Source organism: Penicillium crustosum (assembly GCF_028827405.1).
Source record: "Penicillium crustosum strain IBT 35664 chromosome Unknown utg000002l_segment0_segment0, whole genome shotgun sequence".
NCBI lineage: Eukaryota > Fungi > Ascomycota > Eurotiomycetes > Eurotiales > Aspergillaceae > Penicillium > Penicillium crustosum.
In genome coordinates this window covers 3,973,520-3,993,341 of record NW_026623123.1, presented here as the reverse complement: position 1 = coordinate 3,993,341, position 19,822 = coordinate 3,973,520, and the positions used below count along the sequence as shown (strand labels likewise).

The 19,822-nt window shown below is 47.0% G+C and overlaps 9 protein-coding genes across 9 annotated transcripts; 5 read left to right on the top strand and 4 right to left on the bottom strand.

The window, feature by feature from the left end:
• Window positions 1-696: 696 nt before the first annotated feature.
• Window positions 697-2,692, top strand: N7487_005022 (putative MFS sugar transporter; the record flags this gene model as incomplete). The annotated part of the gene is made up of 8 exons (XM_056872769.1): window positions 697-768; window positions 823-1,097; window positions 1,148-1,694; window positions 1,742-1,829; window positions 1,884-2,082; window positions 2,142-2,242; window positions 2,293-2,391; window positions 2,457-2,692. The coding sequence occupies 8 exons, from the start codon at window positions 697-699 to the stop codon at window positions 2,690-2,692; spliced, it is 1,617 nt and encodes a 538-aa protein (XP_056730489.1).
• A 300-nt stretch (window positions 2,693-2,992) lies between these two features.
• Window positions 2,993-3,873, top strand: N7487_005021 (GNAT family N-acetyltransferase; the record flags this gene model as incomplete). Its single annotated transcript, XM_056872768.1, has 4 exons — window positions 2,993-3,157; window positions 3,236-3,274; window positions 3,331-3,675; window positions 3,730-3,873. The coding sequence occupies 4 exons, from the start codon at window positions 2,993-2,995 to the stop codon at window positions 3,871-3,873; spliced, it is 693 nt and encodes a 230-aa protein (XP_056730488.1).
• Window positions 3,874-4,228: 355 nt separating this feature from the next.
• On the top strand, window positions 4,229-5,146 carry N7487_005020 (uncharacterized protein; the record flags this gene model as incomplete). Its single annotated transcript, XM_056872767.1, has 1 exon — window positions 4,229-5,146. The coding sequence occupies one exon, from the start codon at window positions 4,229-4,231 to the stop codon at window positions 5,144-5,146; it is 918 nt and encodes a 305-aa protein (XP_056730487.1).
• A 600-nt stretch (window positions 5,147-5,746) lies between these two features.
• N7487_005019 (putative C6 transcription factor) lies at window positions 5,747-7,968 on the top strand (the record flags this gene model as incomplete). The annotated part of the gene is made up of 5 exons (XM_056872766.1): window positions 5,747-5,811; window positions 5,996-6,720; window positions 6,780-7,203; window positions 7,268-7,550; window positions 7,606-7,968. 5 exons carry the CDS (start codon window positions 5,747-5,749, stop codon window positions 7,966-7,968), a joined length of 1,860 nt encoding a protein of 619 aa, XP_056730486.1.
• A 98-nt stretch (window positions 7,969-8,066) lies between these two features.
• Window positions 8,067-8,726, bottom strand: N7487_005018 (putative RING finger domain protein; the record flags this gene model as incomplete). The annotated part of the gene is made up of 3 exons (XM_056872765.1): window positions 8,067-8,250; window positions 8,301-8,477; window positions 8,635-8,726. The coding sequence occupies 3 exons, from the start codon at window positions 8,724-8,726 to the stop codon at window positions 8,067-8,069; spliced, it is 453 nt and encodes a 150-aa protein (XP_056730485.1).
• A 2,870-nt stretch (window positions 8,727-11,596) lies between these two features.
• On the top strand, window positions 11,597-13,420 carry N7487_005017 (homeobox domain-containing protein; the record flags this gene model as incomplete). The annotated part of the gene is made up of 3 exons (XM_056872764.1): window positions 11,597-11,769; window positions 11,843-11,954; window positions 12,008-13,420. 3 exons carry the CDS (start codon window positions 11,597-11,599, stop codon window positions 13,418-13,420), a joined length of 1,698 nt encoding a protein of 565 aa, XP_056730484.1.
• A 642-nt stretch (window positions 13,421-14,062) lies between these two features.
• On the bottom strand, window positions 14,063-15,772 carry N7487_005016 (flavin monoamine oxidase family protein; the record flags this gene model as incomplete). The annotated part of the gene is made up of 4 exons (XM_056872763.1): window positions 14,063-15,027; window positions 15,090-15,481; window positions 15,541-15,578; window positions 15,647-15,772. The coding sequence occupies 4 exons, from the start codon at window positions 15,770-15,772 to the stop codon at window positions 14,063-14,065; spliced, it is 1,521 nt and encodes a 506-aa protein (XP_056730483.1).
• Window positions 15,773-16,492: 720 nt separating this feature from the next.
• On the bottom strand, window positions 16,493-17,380 carry N7487_005015 (uncharacterized protein; the record flags this gene model as incomplete). Its single annotated transcript, XM_056872762.1, has 1 exon — window positions 16,493-17,380. One exon carries the CDS (start codon window positions 17,378-17,380, stop codon window positions 16,493-16,495), a length of 888 nt encoding a protein of 295 aa, XP_056730482.1.
• Window positions 17,381-18,827: 1,447 nt separating this feature from the next.
• Window positions 18,828-19,217, bottom strand: N7487_005014 (uncharacterized protein; the record flags this gene model as incomplete). The annotated part of the gene is made up of 1 exon (XM_056872761.1): window positions 18,828-19,217. The coding sequence occupies one exon, from the start codon at window positions 19,215-19,217 to the stop codon at window positions 18,828-18,830; it is 390 nt and encodes a 129-aa protein (XP_056730481.1).
• Window positions 19,218-19,822: the final 605 nt, after the last annotated feature.

Here is a 19,822-nt window from a genome sequence, read left to right as displayed (position 1 = left end):
CTGGCGTCGTAGTGGAAGTGTAATTTATGGACCCAATGGGCTCGGACCGGACCCCCCACTATAATATGACACCACAACTACAGCTTCACGGAGAACATCCAATCGAACGTACACACAGAGAACTGTCAAGCTTGCTCTATAGGGCTGCTGGCCCCAAGAGTAAGAGATGTTATGGGTCTATATGGGTCTATAGAATGGAGTGGAGTGGTCACAGAGTACTTAATCAATCAACTCTGTGCTGTGAAATACTCCCGAAGTCAGTGAACAGGACCCTGAGTGCCTAAAGTGGCACTCCAATCGGGGAAGTCGGGGGGGCCGCGGCCTAAAATCCGGGTACATGCAGCTACATACAACTACCTACACCTAGGTAGCTACTTACAGCTATATACATATAGAATGTGGGAATTGAATTTTCACTCGGCAAATTAGAATTGCTTAGCTTCTAACATGTTCAAAATGAGTAATTTCACAGTCTGGACTCAAAAGTTCGCGTGCCGTGATCGGCAAGCCAGTCGCGTTTTACGAACTTATGCATCTCAGTGGGCCACAACCCCTACGAGTACCCCCTACTTGTTGTCGACTACAGACATGTTAAAATTACTCCCTCGTTCTAACCTGGTGCTGGCATCCTTTATTGTATGCCCTTGATTTTTTCTTTTTACTTTTTGAGAGTTGTAAGAACTCCAACAGACCATCATGGGTAGGTTCGGGTTTCAGACCAGTTCTTATAACAGGCTGGTCATCGTTTTTGTGGCTATTGGGTCAATGGTGAGCTCGCATATATATTCACCTGGCGGATATTTACTAAGCTTGCACAAATAGACATATGGATATTGCTCTTCGATTATCTCCAGTACAATCGGCCAGCCAGGATGGTATACCTACTTCGGCCTGCCCGCTGAGGATGAACCAGGATATGCGACCATCACTACCCCCGCGATCTCAACAGCAAACGGTGTTTTCAGTGCTGGTGGCGCTGTCGGTACACTTTTTATAATGTGGTCGTGTGATTTCTTTGGCCGAAAGGCAAACATCCAGTTCGGTGCCTTCTTTTCACTATTCGGAGGAGCACTTCAGGCCGGCTCTAATTCATTGGCGTATGTCACTTCTCCTGCTTTAAAATTGGACTAGTGTTGACCGTTTTCAGTATGTTCCAGGCTGGCCGCTTTATTTGCGGTCTTGGAATCGGTATCCTTGTAACCGTCTGCCCTATGTATCTTTCCGAAATGTCGAGTGCTCTGCGCCGTGGTTGGCTTGTTGGTCACCACGCTATTTTCCTGGTCTTCGGATATATGCTTTCAGGATGGGTGGGCTATGCTTGCTACTATGCAACAGGCCCCCTGTCTGGGTTTGGCTGGAGATTCCCTCTCGCTTTGCAATGCTTACCCGCGTTGGTGCTACTTCTGGGATCTCCTTGGCTCCCGCGTTCGCCTCGTTGGTTGATTTCGAAGGGTAAGTTCGATGAGGCGCAGCATGTCCTCCAACGGCTCCGTGAATCACCAGATGACCCGAACAACTTGGCTGCCAAGGAGGAGTTCTTCCAGACGAAAGAGCAAATCCAACTCGAGGCTGAGAAATTGGCTACTTATGGTAACGTGTGGAAGGCTGTCTTTACAAGGAAAACATACCGAAAGCGAATGGCCATCGGATTTCTTACGCAGTGGGGCGCTGAGTTTGGCGGACCTTTAATCATCGTGAGTGTAGCAATACGTAAAAGGTATATTCCACTGACAACAGTTAGAACAACTATGCCGTTCTTTTATACAAAAACTTGGGCATGGAGGGCGGTATGCCTCTGCTCTTGAGTGCTGTCTGGCTGACAACAGCTGGTGAGGATGAACATCCAGGGTCTACTATATACCCCGTTTGCTAACCTGGCTTAGGTCTGATCTACAATCCTCTGGGCGCCTGGCTCCATGATAAAGTCAACTCCCGGCGTGGCATGTACATGATCGGCTTTGTCGGCATTATCATCTCTACATCCTGCCTGGCTGCTATGACCGCCCAGTATGCTGGTACGACAAACAAGGTCGGAAATGGATTCGGTATCTTCTTCATGTACCTTTATCTGGCCTTCCAAGGGTGAGTCAATATTCAACATATCAAAATGCGCCGAATACATTAAGCTAACATTCCTGCAGTACTTTCTGCGACACCACTATGTACCTCTACGTTTCGGAGATTTTCCCGACCGAAATCCGTCCAATTGGCATGGGCTTCTCCCTCTTCGGTCAATTTGCCTGTAAGTTGTTTGTTATAATTGCGCCTCCAAATTCCAACTGACATACCTAGCCACCCTCATCCTCCTACAAACTGCCCCCATGGGCTTCGGCAACGTTGGCTGGAAATACTATCTTGTCATTATTTGCTGGTCTGCATTCTTCATCCCAGGTATGTTTTCTTCCCGATCGCACCATGATCGACTCATCAACTAAAATTCCGCTAACAAATTATAGTCATCTACTTCTTCTTCCCTGAGACTGCTGGCCTCACCTTAGAGGAAATTGCCCAAAACTTCGGCGAGGAGGTTGCTGTTAACCTCACTGGTGCCACGGATGAGGAAAAAGCTCGGCTCGACCACCGGCTAGTCACAGGCGAGAATGCTCAATCATCTGTGAGCTCTGGGCTAGAGAAAGAGACCAAGCCGTCGTCAACAAACGAGGCTCAACAGAACGTGTCGAAAGCAGAATAAAGACATACTTTAAGTATGGTTAGCTTTTGAAAAGAGAGTGGCCTACCGAGAATGAACAATTTTCAGCGTAATGATTCCGAGGTTGGGGCTATATTCGATTTGAATAATGTCTTATATTGCGCTCGATAAGTGGTTAACAAGAGATTGGGATTGGTTAGATTTTTAGATTTCGTTACCTAGGTAATTCGGGCCGTAACTAATACCTTCAGCTTATAAATCATCACCCAGTCTTCTCGAGATTGGAAGACTGGAACTCTTAATTCTTACACTTCCAACAATTAATTGTGTATTAAGATTAAAATGGGTTCAAGTTTGAATGTGACGTTGTTCCCCTGGGATCCCAATTCAGACGTTCATCTGAAATGTCTTGTGTCACAACGAGTCGAATGCGGTTGGGACAAGGGAAAAGTTGAGACCAAATGGAAGAAGCAACAGCTCAAAGGTGAAAAATGCATCTATTGGATTGTGAGTGCCATCAAATATTGCTCTCGTCTTGTATTCAACACAAATACGAGTCGAATATGCTTACAGTTTGCGGAAAAGGTCCTGCCATCAGATGACTCACAAGCGATGTCGCCAAAGGTAAGACAACAGTGCAAACCAAACAAAATGGCTATTAGTTAACGTGTGACTACTAGAATGATGAAATGCTCCAGGATACAGCCACAACAATCAATGCTGTCTCACGTCAGCCGACAAAAGAAAGCTTCATCCCTATTGGCCACATTTCACTGGATTCCAAGAACCCCGATGCAGAGCACATTGAGCTTAACCTGCCAGCCGAGAACGTCTTCTGGATAAAGACATTCTATATCAGGCGGACCATCCAGGGCCAGGGAATTGGACGGGCTGCAATGGATGAGGTCGAGTCCATGGCAGTCCAGGAGCCATTGCTAGCCAAGATATTGATGCTAGACACGGTTCAGAAAGATGATCAGAAGAGAGAAGATTTTGCGAAGGTAACATATGGTGGCATTCCAAAGGTAAGTCTGATTCTATACTTTGAAATCTTGAGTCAAGTAACTTATCGTCTCTAGACAACGAACGAGGAATGGTATGCTCGTCGAGGTTACCGATTGATCAAGACTGTGAGGGATTATTATCGTGACCCGGATAGAAATGGGAAGGTTTGGGATACAAGGACAGTTTTTATGAGAAAGGATATTGCAGAACGTCAGTAAAGGTAGTATACAGTATGTCAATAATGGTTCTATCTTCTAACACGGAACTCCCAGTAAGATATATAGACAATGGTAGATAAATGTATATCTCTGGGTTTTGATGGCAGTCAACCGCGTTTTCTTCTGGCTAGATTTCACAAATGTTTGAAACACCTTCTCTTATTTGCATTATCTCCATCATTAGGCCGGAGTTAGTGTTGGAGGGGTCCCCGGAGATAATATCTAAAGCCCGAGGGCGGATTAACTAACTCATTTCCCTTATAAATAGTCAAGTGTCCCCAGTATATTCATAATCCTTGGCCTTATAAACCTGTCTGATATATTACAAACCATTTTGCTTGGCCATCTCCTCCCAATGTCATCTGTAATCGTCTTTGGCCCCACCGGTGGTGTTGCCTCCGTCGCGGCACTCACTGCCCGAGAGCATGGAGCTAAGGTTTTCCTGGCTATGAGAGACATCCAGAAGCAAATTCCTGGGCTGAGCACAAAGGAAGAACAGGAAGGTGGATTTGAAAGAATCCAAGCCGACTTGACCAACCCCGACTCCGTCGCTGCAGCCGTCAAAGCATCGGGGGCAAAGCGTGCATTCACATATGTTTCTTTCGGCTCCCCTGATCACATGAGAGCCACTCTCACAGCAATGAAGTCAGCCGGCGTTGAATTTGTTGTCTTCCTCAGCAGTTACACTATCGCAGGAGAGCCAAAAGACGTTACTCCTGCTGAGCTCATCCCTTACATCCATGCCCAGGTTGAGCTCAGTCTCGATGAGATCTTTGGACCTGAACATTACGTTGCTTTGAGGCCCGGTGGCTTTGTTACGAACTTGTTGCTCTTCAAAGAGGGGATTGAAGCTGGTGAGGTGAAGATCTGGGCACCTGATTTCCAATTTGATTGTATCACACCCGGCGATATGGGCCGTGTGGGCGGCACGATCTTGGTACAGGGACCAAAGAATGGCCAGAAGAAGGTGTATTTGTATGGCCCACGGCTCATCACCCAAGGAGACGCTATCGTGGCCATTGGAAAGATCATCGGCAAAGATGTTAAGCTTACTACCATCAACAAGGAGGAGGCCGTGAACCAGTATCTTGCACATGGAATGCATAAACCATTAGCAGAATATATGGTCCAAAAGTCTGCAAGCACATCGAATGAGCTGACGGACCGCGCATGCTATGAAACTGGTGTGGAGAATGTGGAGCTGTATACGGGGAAGCCTTCCACAAAGTTCGAAGATTGGGTGGAAGCAAACAAGGGGCTTTTTAGTGCTTAATTCCAAGAGTCGCTTTGATTTTTGTCTGGTCGGACATTTTGATATATATTTACGGGATGTATGTGTATCGTTGTCTGGCTTTGGAATGTTGAACAAACCAACATTATTTGTCTTTGATCATCTACTATTCATGAACACAAGGCTTCACACAATCCAAGTTCAAGGGATACTTGGCTATCTCGAATAAAACATATTTCATTCTAGGTATTAGCATATGTACATATGTAAAGAAAAGATACAATACGATAGTGAAGCAAAAATTTGAAGCTACATAGTAATTGCCGCTGAGTCTCTAGAATTTGACAAATCATAAAGGCTTTAGCATAGTAAAGGCGTATATCGCTGTCATTTAAGAATATTCATGTATAATATACTAACTAGTCTATCTCTCTCTATAGTTTGACTGTCTCGTTGTCTCATACTTCGGATTTCCTAGATATGGCACGCTAAGCCTAATTTGGACGAGGCAAACTGCCAACCATCGCGGGTATCATTTTCCCGGAGTCCCTTTCTTTTATTGATCATACATACCTCTATGCGTTGGTTCTCAAGCCATGAGAAACGACAATCGGCGTTCTGCATCGCCGGCAACGCGCAAAAATGGCACTTTGCAGTCGTGTGAACCCTGTCGGAGATCCAAACAGCGATGTGACCATGACCGGCCGGTTTGTCGCCGATGCACCACAAAGAGAATTAGCGATAAATGTTTTTATCATCCAGCTCCAATGACTAGGCGGAGACCCTCGGATACAGCCAATCCTACGATAGTCTCTCGTCGACTGACTAGTCAACCAACCTCAAAGTAAGTATCTCCTACAACAGATGACAGGCACATACTAATATGAATAGTGCTTCCAGCCCGGGCTCAGCCTCACTGGGGAATGGGCGTTTCTTCGCACCATTGGAACCACCATCAGCTCCTCCTGGATATCTGGGCTCGACAAGTTACTCTGCAGTTTTAACTGAGCATCGCAATGAGGTTTCGTTCGAAGCTGAAGAGAGCACAGATTCCTCTGTAGGGTTGGTAGTGGAACCCGATCGACTCCAATCCGGGGTTGATGTACTGCGATTTTTGTACAATCTTACTGTGTGGGAGATGCTAATTGCACGATTCTATGTTAAGACATGGGGCAACATCGTCCCCAAAAGGATAATGGACGAACTCCTGCGCTCGGTGCGCAATATCTTTGACGGCTTCTCCAGTGATCCAACGGTACAACTACAGGAGTTGGCAAATATGATATTTCAAAATACCTCCCGCCCGATGCGGACGCACAAGTCTATGTCAGTTGAGGAGTACTGTTCCTCTTTCACCGGTCGCAACCTCCGCTGGGAGGCCCTCGGGTCTATCTTCACTATTTGCGGAATGCAATTGGTCATTACGCTAGACAACGACCCTGAAATTATGCAGGGCTCGGATGACCCCCGAGCAAAAGACCAGTTACTAGAGCAGGTGACTGTGATAAGTACAATATGCCTTGGTTTCTGTGACCAGACATCGTCGGCAAATGAATTACTGGCAATGTTACAATTCAATGATGTTATGTTGCGAACACAGCAATACGGTGATTCCAGTAAGGCTTGCCCTTTCTGTATGATCTCAACTCCTATCAATTTACTGACCAGCTGTTAGGCTATCAGGCATGGCGTCGATTGGGTGACTTGGTATCCACGATTTATGCAGCTGGACTACACTTGGAGACCAATGGCACTGAAAACTGCCCATTCTTTCTTCACCAGTGGCGGAGGCGCTGCTTTGTTGCTTCCTTCTACATGGACAAAATGATGGCAACATTTGTTGGACGACCGCCATTGATGAATGGTCGATTCTGCACACTCGCTGCTCCATTAGATCTGAGCGATGAAGTCCTGATTGCAGGTGGAGATGTCCTTAGCAAGGCTATTTCGGAGTTGAACAGCGCCGGGTGGAATAGTAAAGGGGAGTTACACCCAGTAAGCCAAACTCGCCTACGCTATCAATTGGCTATCATTCGGGAAGAAACTCTTGAGGTTGTTCTGGGGACCCGCGAGCAACATAATCTAATCCAGAAGTCCGAGTAAGTATATATTTTCGTCCAATCCATATGTTTTCCTGGTGCTGACTTGATCGTTCTATAACAGAGAGATTCAAGCAAAAACGCGCGCCATATGGAAAGCCGCCCCGGATCAACTTCGATATGACCGGCGATTAAACGACCATTACCATGATGGGTGGCTTGCCATTGCCTATTTCTATTTGGATTATCTATACACTTGCTTTCTGCTTTACCGAGCAGTCGTAAAGCACACAAACACCGGACAAGCGGATCTTTGCGATGTATCCCGTCGGGTGCTAGCAATTGTCATTCAAACTAATTCGTTCCGGACCCCAATGGTCGATCTAGACCGGCACTTTTCTTGGATTGTATGTTATTCACGATTTCCATTCATGGAAGAGAAACATTTACTAATAAATGCAGGTCCTCACATACGGTGTTCCTTCCGCCAGCGTCCTTCTCCTTGAACTCCTGCGCCAGTCGCATGAGCCCGGTCCACACGCTGTTACTCTCCCGCGCGCTGAGTTGATCCGCAACCTCAGTGTGTTTATTTCTTTCCTATCGTGGGTCGCAGGCCCCGGTCACGGCAACTACCATACCTGCAAAGAAGCCGAGAAAAAGCTGTCTCGCATCCTTGATCAACTACTAGATCCACAGCCTGTGCAGCAGCATGTGGTGGATGATGTCACAACAGGCCTTGACAACTTCCTCAATTGGTCGAACTACAATACGATCTGGGACTTCAACAACGATTATATTCCTCTTGCCGAGGGTTTTGCGGCTTGAATAAATAATATCGTGAACACCATTTCGAGCCAAAAAGATTTATTCATCACGTCGTTATTGTATTATATCCTCCCTTTCGACCACTGGCCGGTATCTGGTCATACCATCCACACATAATCGTTGCGGGGAGGTGTGTCGGCCACATAATACGCCCGATGACACAACGGGCAATTGAAGTGGTCTCCCAAAAACCACTTCTCCAAACATTCCCGGTGGAAAACGTGCAAGCACCGCAGTTCACGAATTTCCTGTGTGCGATCTACTTGTTCCAAACACACAGCGCTGAACAGAACGTCAGCTACTACTCGATCGGCAAAGCAAGCCAAACATACCAAACGAATTGTCCATCGACAGCCTCAGACAGCCCGAGATTCCCCTTCGTAGTCGCCCACCACTTCTCGAGCGTGCAAGTTGGCGAGACCTTATCCAACTTGCGCAATCGCTCACTGGGATTTTTCCTCGAGCTCAAGAATGACTGTCTATCCCGGCGATTGATGAGTATTGTCAGACTAGATGATACAGTTAGAATGGGATGGTCTGGGATGGTCTATATAACATGTAACACGAACGGAGGGAATGTATCGGCGAGAATGAGAATGAAAGAGGAAAACACAAGACAACCTGAGATAACATGCAATACGATGCAAATAATCGAATCTCACTCACATCAAACTAAGCACAATGAGTAGCACTACCCCAAGTCCGATGCCCAAGACGATCGCCATATGATTTTTCTTCAGTTTTGTGTCTTCAGCCATCTCTCCGAGTCCAGGATCCTTTGTCGCACGAACGGGTTGTCAAAGTCGCGTCGATGAGATGGGGGTGTGATAGTGACCAAGGTCGAAAAATGAAATAAAAGACCGGAGTCAAAGGGCTTTGATCTCGTATTGCTAGTTGGTCACAAGCTAGATGTGGGTGTCACAGCTCGGTCGCCGCACCGGTTCAGGGAGCCTGGTCGTAGGATAACACTAGCCTAGACCTTTCCAAAAGAAGAAAAATTAACCAGAATATAGAGCTGAAATATCAGTGTATATCTGAGGATGGGAGTCTAGAAGTAGATTTCTGAGAATCTCAAAATCCAAGGGAGATAATAAGAATTGTAAAGGTAATGAGCACAGGGAATATCAATTGATCTGGGGATGATCTCCATGTCCAAGCGTCAAAGCGGGGAAGAGAGGATCATCATACGATGACCTATTATTTTTTTTTCTTCTTTTATTTGGCTTCTTTGGCTTATTTGGGCATCGAGCATCTCCCTGCCTTGAACCAATCAACACTGTGAAATGGAAGGGATAGGCCCGGGGTGGGAATGTTGATCGGCTGAATTGTCCTTTTTACCCTTTCGTTGCACGGTGATTATGGGATTCTTCAAAGATACTTGAAACATAGGTAGATGCCTTGTTATTATGTTGCCTATTTTCCTATTAGCTTCGGATTTCTCTCGATATTAGTCTTCTAGTAGGGATCCATATGTCTAGATTATGTGCAGATCGTTTTGTTTTTAAACTCGGCCAAGATTAACCTTGACTGTATACACTGCTCCACTCCCCTACTTTATCATTGCAAGGGTCGTATTGCAGTTTTGGTGGACACATTCTTCGAAGATTCTAACTGGCAGTATTTACTCTTTTCTGGTATTCTAGACTCCTACTTTATTTCGGACCGGGACTTTTTGGGTCTAGATCCAAACCTAACTAGAATTGTGGGTATGTCACTTTCATCCTATGCCGAAGAAATACTATGAGCAGCCAGAATGCAAGGGCAACAAACAGTACACAGTAGTTACTCCAGCCCAGTTTGTATATCGTTGGCTAAATCACTGAAGGAAATTTGCCAAGGACTGGATGACCAGACAGCGAAAGGGATCTACTGATCTACCGCATATGTAGTTAACTATAGCAAGCGTCAGTCAACTGTAGATCTCTCTGAATATGGCTGTGATGGTACATGGTGAACACATGATATCCATGATGGGACAGTTGAGGATGAGAAGAGCACCTTGCATAGTCGGATGCCGGCTATGCAAATCATCCGCTTACACGGTAGGCCATTGTCGAAGCAGTGGGGTTTCCCCAGAGTTGCATTCGGTTAGCTCGAATGCATGCACTGATTTGCAGACTAGTATCCTCTACTTTGGTTGCGGGTATGCTTTTATTTTATTTTGTTGTCTAGCGGTTACATTTCCAGTTAATGTTATGCATATATGTCATCATCACTTATGTCTTGGCTTGCTCATCGTGCATCTACCGTAGACCAAATCGATACGCTTGGTTTCTTAGTGCGCATACTCGACTTGGTAGACTGGGACAGACATAACACATCAGGCCGATGACGTAAATTGTGAAAATGCAACCCACTGTGATCATTTAGAGACTCCGAGCAGCTGTTTATAGGATCGCGCCGATCAAATATTGGAATGCTCCTAATTGGGTGGCGAATATGCGGTCGAAGCGGTCTATAGCCAATCTTGTACAACATACTCGAAATGGTCAGTGTTATTGATTCCTTCCAATAGTTGAGGAATTTACAAAAATCAGGGAGATGTGAGGTTGGACGTAGCTATCTATGTACCTAGGTAGGTAGGTACCTGGGTAAGTATACTGGGTAAGTATCCATATATAAGGAAGGCACGACCAATGGGACTGTAGCAGTGTCCCATGGATGAACCCGAACATCGAAGGTTGGATTTCCCCAGGGGTGGAATGGTTACGCTCAGATCCGACCATTCCGATCTACGGCTACCTAGGTACCTACATATGTAGGTAGGTACTGCTATTAAATAGGCTATTATTATCAGCTGTCTACTGCACTTGAAGTTCTTTCTCTGAGATGGGGATTGTATACTTCACCGGTGACCCACTGCGCACTAGAGGTGTAATTGGGAGTCAAATCATCAATGCCCCTTCCGATCTGAGAATACTACGGAGTACAGAGACGGGTTGGGATCCCTTTTTATTTACTCCATATAAGATTAATATCTATCCCTTGCTAAAGAAATCCTCCGAGAGATCACATTCCACCACGTGCAAGTCTTCCTCGTGGGGTCACGTGAGGGCGCGTCACCACGCGTTGGACGCTCACGGGCAGATCAGGGGAAAATAAGGCAAAATAAGGCAATCAAGGAAAATGTCATAGGTTAACCCTCTGTGGTTTTAATCCGAGCAAGAGGATTGCAAATATGCCTGTATCGAACGCGAGGACACGCTTCGCGCTTCACGCAGATAACTGTATAGACTACTGCAACCTCATACCAAATGTGGGCCCAACCCTCTCTAACAGCCCAACGCGTTCAATAGAGAGAAATGTACAAATGTGAAACTACCATTGTAAGGACTCGAATAAATAAGTAATTAAAGCTTAGAAAGGGTCAAGATCAAAAATCAAATTCGAGAAAGAAAGGTGCAAGTACCAAGTACCTCGGGGGAGCACTTTGTTACTAGCGCGGGCCACGTTCTTTCTACTCCGCGTCCACACCGCGACGCGATTTGATACCCGTTTTCTGCATGCCAGCCTCACGGCTTTTTCAATCTTCTGTCTCTTGTTCTTTTTTTTTTTATTGATCTGGTGATTGGGTGTTCTGGTTTATTTCTCTTTACCCTCCCAACCCCTCCATGCTCTCATAGGTATCATGTCTGATCCGGAGCCTTCGGTGGCGATCTCATCCTCGCCCTCTCTCCCGGCCACCGACTCCAACCCTCTTAATTACGCTTTCCTCGTTCATTCGCAAAAAACACTCACACAGAACCTTCCTCCTCGTGTTGACAATAAACTGTTAGCCCGCCAGAAGCGACGTCGGACTAGGTATGCTATCATGGTTGAGGTCCAGTTCATACTATGAACGCGTCAATTAACCCGATTTGAACTATTTTTTTAGTCCGGAGGATCACGCAGTCCTCGAATCTGAATACCAGCAAAATCCCAAACCGGACAAAGCAGCCCGCACAAGTATCGTGAATCGCGTCTCACTCGGCGAGAAAGAGGTCCAAGTATGCGATGCCAAGAGTTCACGCACAAAAACCACTTCTAACTGGCTCGACAGATTTGGTTCCAAAATCGCCGCCAGAACGACCGTCGGAAATCCAAACCCCTCCAGCCTCACGAATTACTCGCCCCGCGATCGGGCATGGTCGATTCATCGGGTCAGCCTTTCAGTGATGATAACGCGTCGACCGAGCCGGGGTCTTCAAGTGGGGCAGAGCAGTTTGACACCAACGACAACCGCGAGGAAATGGCGTCCAAACCATGGCACGGAGGACTGTTGCACTTTTCAGATGATTCGGACCCGGTAACTGAAGACAAAGATGAACATGAGCTACCCCAGAGCACTCAAACAAGCGTCGCGACAGAGGCTGGAGAAACTCCGCCCACCACACAGGAAGAGTTTTCCCAACTGGTGAATGACCACTCAGAAGACTCTCTTCTGCAGATACCAAAAAGAAAACGTTCAGTGACGGATATCCGGGGCGAGGGAGAATATGAGCAACAGGCAGCAACCACACAAAATACACACACCACACCGACCAAGTCACCCCCGTCACTGCGTTTGTCGATGTCGTTTGATGGAGAGGCATTATTGCGCAAAGAGGGCGAGCTAACGCCATCTCCACCAAAGGGCCGCAACGCCTTACGCATTGCGATGTCATCGGATGGCAAGGCAGTTATCCGCGGAGAGAACGAACCATCGCCGTCCAAGAACCGCGTGGCCATGTTCTCAGTTCGCCGAACAAAAATGTCAAGCCTGCGGCGTACCAGCAGCGCCGTTTTCCCAGCCACACCGCGGGCAGGTGTGACCGAGAAAGATCGTGCTTTCGGTCGCTCTCGTGATTCACGAAACTGGGAATCATTTTGTGACACGGACGCAAGAAGTGCTCTATCAACACCAACCAGTGGACCGAACGGGTCTCCGGGTCTCTTCCAATCTCGCAGCCAGCGCTCATTACCTCGGAGTGCCTCGGGGCGGCACGGCGTCGCTTTCCACGGCGACCCAAATACGCCAATCTCTCAGTCTATGGGAGAGAAGAGGAGAAAGCTCGCCCGCACTGTTTCATCTCTAGGAAGACTAGAGACTGGCCGAAACAAGGCGAACATGAACCCATCCAAGCTGTCTAAACCTCTATTTACCAAGTCCGGCAAGCCGGATCTGGAGCAAGACCCCGGTGACTCTGATAAGGAGAACTGGGTCCCAGGCACACGATCGACAAATATTCGTCGTCGCAATACTTCACACATCCCGCGACCGGTCCTCCGCGATGCTAACCGTAATCGCGGTCTCGGCATCTCGACCAACGGCAAACGCAATCGACCACTACAGACTGGCTCACAGGGCAAAGCCCCGCCAGAACTTAGTGCAGAAGTCTCGGCTTTCATGGCCGGTGGGTCGGGGGATAGCCAGGAAGATGACCTGGACTGTGTGCAGGGTCTCCTGTCGTTGAGCCAGGGGGCCTGGCGATAAGGAAGGGGTGCATGATTGATACATACATTGACGTTCCGAAGCGCCATTGCCTGTCAGTCATCTTTGCATCTGTTTATTTTTCATTTCCTTTGTGACACTGATTTTCCTTTTGTTCGGAGCCCTGATGTATTTTTTTTATATTTTATTGTTGTCTTCATGATGTGTGCTTGCAAGCGGTCATTGCCACTGTCACGTGAATCCTGTCTATGATATACATTTTATTCGGGCCTGTTCTTTTTTTTTTTTTTCTTTCTCTGCATCTTTTATGCATCTGGATACATCCATGGATGGTTCTTTATCTTTCGCCTATGGTGCTTTACTCGGCGAACCTGTTTGGTCCTCTTAGCCTGCTGTTTATGGTCGGTTTGACTGAACAAATGCGAAAAAAAAAAAGCTCCCGGGAAAGATACTAATCCTTGAATGAATCCGACGACCTGAAATACCTTATTTAAGTATGAATGAAAGATGTTCGACTTGCTGGGTCCATTGTATAATCGATATGTCTCGTGACTTGTAGACACGTAGAGTGTGTCTATCATGCTATAAGTTATAATTCCTCAAACAAGATCGAACCAAACACCAATATCTACATCTATATCAATCTCTAATCTACTAAGTATAAATACAGCCCTCCCTTCTAAATCAAACCCCATCTTCAGCAGAAGGCAAAGCATCATCCTTAACCTCCATCCCCCCAACCTCCCCAATCCCAACCCCACGACAGATCAACTTAGCAACCCTCTCCCCACTCCAAAACGCACCAGTAGTAGTCCCAAGCGCCACAAACGGCGCCGTATGCTCCCCAGCAAACCAAAGTCCCCTAACCGGACCAATCCCATCCCCAGACCTAAGGACCTCAATATCAACATCCGCCTCCTGAACTCCGACCTGGAAATTACAGTAAGACCCATTCCCAGCAAACTCATCCTTCTGCCACTGCGTAGCAAGCAGTGCAACCGGCACACAATCCGGATTCTCGGCGCTGTACCCGGGGAGTCGGGAGTAGAATGGATGCAGTGTTTCAATTAGCGAGTCTCTGTATTCAGATGATGAGGGCTCTAGTCCCGAGATACGATTGATTATCTCTGCACCGCCGTCACCGTATGTGTAGAAGAGGAGGGTTGGATGGGCGTGTGGGTCTGGGAGTGAGGCCAGCGACACGAATTCTTGGTTCCATTCGATGTGTGTCGGGTGGGGTGCATATGATGGATCAAGGAATTGAGCGAAGACAGTGTTGGTTGCTGAGGCGCTGGTGCTGTTATCGGTGTGCCAGAAGGCACGTGGGAATGTCACGTAGACTTTTTCCAATCGGCCATATGAGATGTTGGCAATTGCTTGTTGGAGACGGGGTGGGAGAGCCGGTGTGAATGCTGAGGTATTTTGTTTCAGCCAGCCCAGGGGACAGGTTACGACTACTTCGTCGAAGTTGTAGGTTGTTCCTGTGGCTGTCGTTACGGTTACTTGGTGCTTTGTTTGGGATTGGGTGGTGCGAGGTGGTGCGTTGATGTTTGTGATGGGTTCATTGAGGCGGATGTCGGCTTTTGCGACGGCGTTTTTGGAAACGTGTTCCAGGATGCGTTTGTATGTAGATGCCACAATGAAGTTGCCTTGATGGGTTATGTTAGAAAGTCTGATATGCAACTTGGAATGATTTGGTGAAGGCACATACTCCCATCGACGCATTCCTCTAAACGGAAGAATTTCAAGCTCTGCTTGTCGACTTGATCGCCGACATACGCACCCCAGAGCCTACAGGCCTCGAGACAAAGCTGTTTCTCTTCATCTGAGAAGTTGGTTTGCTGGACTTGTTCGCAGAAGAAATCGAACAGACTCTTCTCGACGGGGATACTTTCTCCGCGGTGATTGCTGTATTTGAAGGCTTCTGATATGGTAGTCCATACAAAGTCCTGGACTTTAGCGCCGACTTCGTCATTGACTGGGTGGCCGTCTCGCGAGTAGGAGATATGCCTTCCACCCTCTGGATCATACATGACAGTCCCCGTTTCTTCCGCTATAGTCATGATAGGATTCTCCCCGGCACCATGGATCCAATTAGGGCCTCTAAATCGAGCATTAGTTGATATATACTTTCCGAGTCATAGTCATGCGGGAGTACATACAGATCCACTGCATGGTCCCCTACTGTTGATTGGTGCACCTAATCGGCGAAAAAGTTAAAAAAAACGACTTGGCTCTTGGGGTTCCCCGGGTTAAAGGAAGACATACTCTCCCACCAATGCGATCTCTTGCTTCTAGGATTGTTACTCGAGCCCCGTTTTGGATAAGGATGTCGGCGCAGCGGAGGCCTGAGATGCCTGCGCCGATGACGCCAATATGCGGACTTGAAGTCATGTCGTGATTCCGAAAACCAATTTGAGATATGAGGTTGATATACGTAGTGGCAAAAATGAGTAGATAAGATGAACCTGGAAGATTTGACGATCAAGTGAAGATTTTGGATGTCATTGGGTGGGATGATTGGTTACCGTTCTCCACACCTGGACCTCGGGATGTCCTTATCAATGCCAGCTCTATATCGCCCACGGGTGGTTAACGGGTCTACAGTACTTGGTATTTGGGTTACAAAGGATAGATTATTTTGGGGGCGTAAGGCCCAATTGCATTGAGAAAGCGATTCTGAAAGACATCACATCACAGATGTCGGGTCAAAAAACAGCACTGCAAAATCAGAAAGAGAAAAAAGACGAAGCTCAGTTATGACCAGCATAATAGATACAAAAAAAACCATGCGCCTGGTCGAACCTGTTAATCCGCTAGAAACGGGGACATGGGGAAGATCAATGTCACTGCCGTAGAACTCCATGACGAACGCGCTTTTTGAAATGAAAAACATGACTGCGAAAGGATATGTACGAGCCGTAGGTAATGGAAGGGTATCAAGGAAAGTCAGAGAACGGAGCAAAGCGCCACCGAGTAAAGGAAAGCCGATAAAAAAAAAAGTAGCAGAGATCAACCCCACCATAGGACAAATTTGAGAGCACAGGGGGTGCTTGGTTGTAGTAGACGACGCGCGGAGATCGGACTCGTGTATGGGACTGGGGAAACACTTCTTCAGTCTTCCCAGATGGTCTCCAGATCGAGATCCTGCCTTCGCTCGGCACCACAGACACTCCATCGCTTGCGCTTATCGCTCCGAACTGTATATCCGCCTGATCCCCCGCGCATGGTGGTGAATGAGCTGGGCACATCGGATGCGCCACGCCGTCGGTTGGCAGTAGTTGCCGCGTCGGCTGCATCAGCCGCTGCCTTCAACTGTGCGATACGTTCTTCTTCGAGGGCCTCATTCTCAGCGTCAGGGATGTCGGGGATTGTTTCTAGGGACGAAATGCTGGGGCTTCGGGAGCGAAGGCTGGTTGGGGTCGAGGGGACGGAAATGGACGAGACGGAGCCAGACTGGCCGGGATAAGATTCGTTGTATTTGGAGCCCAGAATGGGAGAGGAATGCAAGGAAGGGCTGATAGGGGTCTGGATAGGGGTTTGGAAAGGAAGGGGTGAAGTTGGACGCAGGCGACCGATGCGGGGGAAAGTCTGCGACATCAGGATAGGAGATGAAGCTGATTGTGAAGGCGATTTGGGGATGGTTTCTAATTCTGCGTTCTCGGAGATGGTTTCTGAGATATTGAGGGAGCCCATGCGGTCGACGTAATCGTCAGGGCGCATTTGCAGGGGATATCTTTTCGCGTCGACTGGTGCCCCGCGGCCATTGACGAAGATATAACGGCCCTGAGAGTCCAGCCCTGGGGAGGAATAAGCGCGCGTCATAGACGGCATTCCCGGGATCCCAGCCAGTGATCGAGAGCGGAGATGCGATCGGGCCAAAGGGGATCGTGTCCGGGGTGGTGCCTGTGAAAAACCGATCATGACGTCCTCCTTACTCTCGGGAACAACCCCGGAGTTGATCCCGGGTTGACGGCGCATCACTTCAGGTTGTGACTCCATGATGTGTAAAGAAATAAGAGAGAGAGAAAAAAAGGGGGTAAAGGAGATTTACCCTCGCATCATGGCATAGAGTAAATGAGGAAACTCTTGGACCTGCCAAGTGGGAGGAAAACAGAAGTTCCTGGGGAGATAAGTGGTGAGGTCAAGGATGTGGAAAAGGAAAAAAAGGTTTGAAGAACACAGGAGAAGCCAAGGCCCAGAATGTCAACGTTCAACATTTCAACATGAAGATCGTCGATCTCTTAGAGCCTCTTGGCCTTTTCTTTTTTCTTCTTTTTTTTCTCTTCGACTTTTTTTCGCCTATATTTTGTCTCGATAATGTAGTATCTAGTATGGATCTTAACCCACCATTGTTTTCAGTCCTATCAGATAGTAACTATTCTTAGCTACCATTTATTAATATTAGATATTGCTCAAAGGCATGTCATTAAACCTATATGTATACATTGACTTAAGATATATATGACTTTCTAGGATAAAAGATCTGATTGTAAACTGGTGACTTCATGAATGACATACATACAACAATTTTACATGTCTTTATTTTCTCTTTCTTTCTTTCTTTTTTTCTAGATGGTCTTATAGATATCTAATTCTTACGAAACTATTCCCGATGGGGATCTAGATGGTCTTCTGCATGATCTATTTCTACCTTCCATGACGAGGATATACCAATATAAGAGCCGGATGACGCTTGGAGCCCAAAGAAGCCCACGGTGGTCTTTGGGATTACTCTTTCGGAATCCCACGCCAGACTCTACCGCGATGTGGAGCTGGCTCGAGTCGGGCACCTTGCTGCCCTATGGATTACCATCGAAGGCAGAATAGCAGTTCAAGAGACACAAAATTCCACCTAAACACACCCTCAGCTCAGGGTGAATGTGTTTTGTAGTTCGATGCCTGGCGAATGGGTTGCCATGATCGGTCTTGCCAGAGTGACCGTGAAGAAGGCCTAGTATTGCCCCCATGCTCTTGTAAGGAACTTCGGCATTTGATGGAATTGTGGGTCAAGTTATTGACAAAGCTTTTGGGGGCCGCGTCTTAGCGTCGGAAGTTGACCGGTGCATGAAATTTGGACAGTGTCCATATTGGCTCCGCCGTCTCCAGTTCTATTGGAATTAGTTTAGGGTCGACACTTCGTACGAAGTCAACTAAATTCAATTACAAAATCCTTTCGACAGCCAGTACACAATGGACATAAATTGGGGGGGCTCTCTTTATAATTTGTGCTCCTTCTTCCAATGATACCGAAACCAAACATATTTATTTGATATAGTAGTCGTTGAACATCACTCCAAGATTATGCCATTTCACGTTATCGCAATTGACGATCTGTGTCCTCCGACCAAGAACAGTTGTTTTCGATGGCAACATCCACACGTCCTTGCATTCGACTTGGTAGGATAATTCTCATTACAGATCCCAACGTTCCCACTATCCATAACCATTATTCCTCGCCACCAAGATACTCAGTAGCTTGCTCCCAAAGGTTTAAAAAACGTCCTGCCTCATCAAGCTCTGCCATGAACATCAGCTCCATCTTCTTTTCCGGATCGTCCCCAACCGCAATATATACGATCAACCGTGCCGCAATCTTATCCTCATCCTGGGCGAAGAACTTCACTTCAGCATCCCATTTCTTGCAGTTCGCGCGGAAAAATCCGACTTTCTCCACTCCCCGCTCGAAGTCTGTTCGATCACCTCCGGCAGCGAACCGGACTAGTTTGGGATTCATGTGTTGTTCACAGAAGGAACGCGCTTCGGTGGGATCACCGGTGAATGTGCCATCGAGGAAGGCTTTGAGGTCTTGAGCTGTGTATCTCTTGGTTGAGGACATTGTGGGTAACACAGAAGACTGCACTGTAGAAGTATGAATTTTTTTGGTTTTTTTTTCGGAATAAAACTTGATCTTCTGCGGGTATTTTCTGATGGGATATATATATGAGCTTAGGCGTGCCACGCTAAAATCTGACGTTAGATATACATCCTGTTGCCCGGCCGGTTTCTTGAACTTTTACCTAAGCTCTATTACAATAGGTATATATATTTAGAGAAAGGAATGGTGTGGCTTGCCCTGTTTTGGTCTGATACATTTAGTTTAACTAGTCAATTTGTGCATTAAGAAGGCGGGAAACAAATCGAGCATTCACACCTGGGCACCCATCATTCCTTGGCATTCCGCCTATGATAAGAATGCGAGCGGATATGCATGCAAGATAACGGTGTCCAGGCATATGCATGCATCCCAATGACCCCGGATCTGATATGCGTCTGGGGTTTAAGATCATATTACCAGCTTTGGCTTATCTCTTAACAACACGCTTAGATCAACAAGTTATATCTAATATGTCTCTTATATAGATTTATAGAGGCACTGAGACACTCAGTGGCTCAAACCATCCGCAATTGCTACAGATGTGGGTATATAACGGAAAGCTTAGA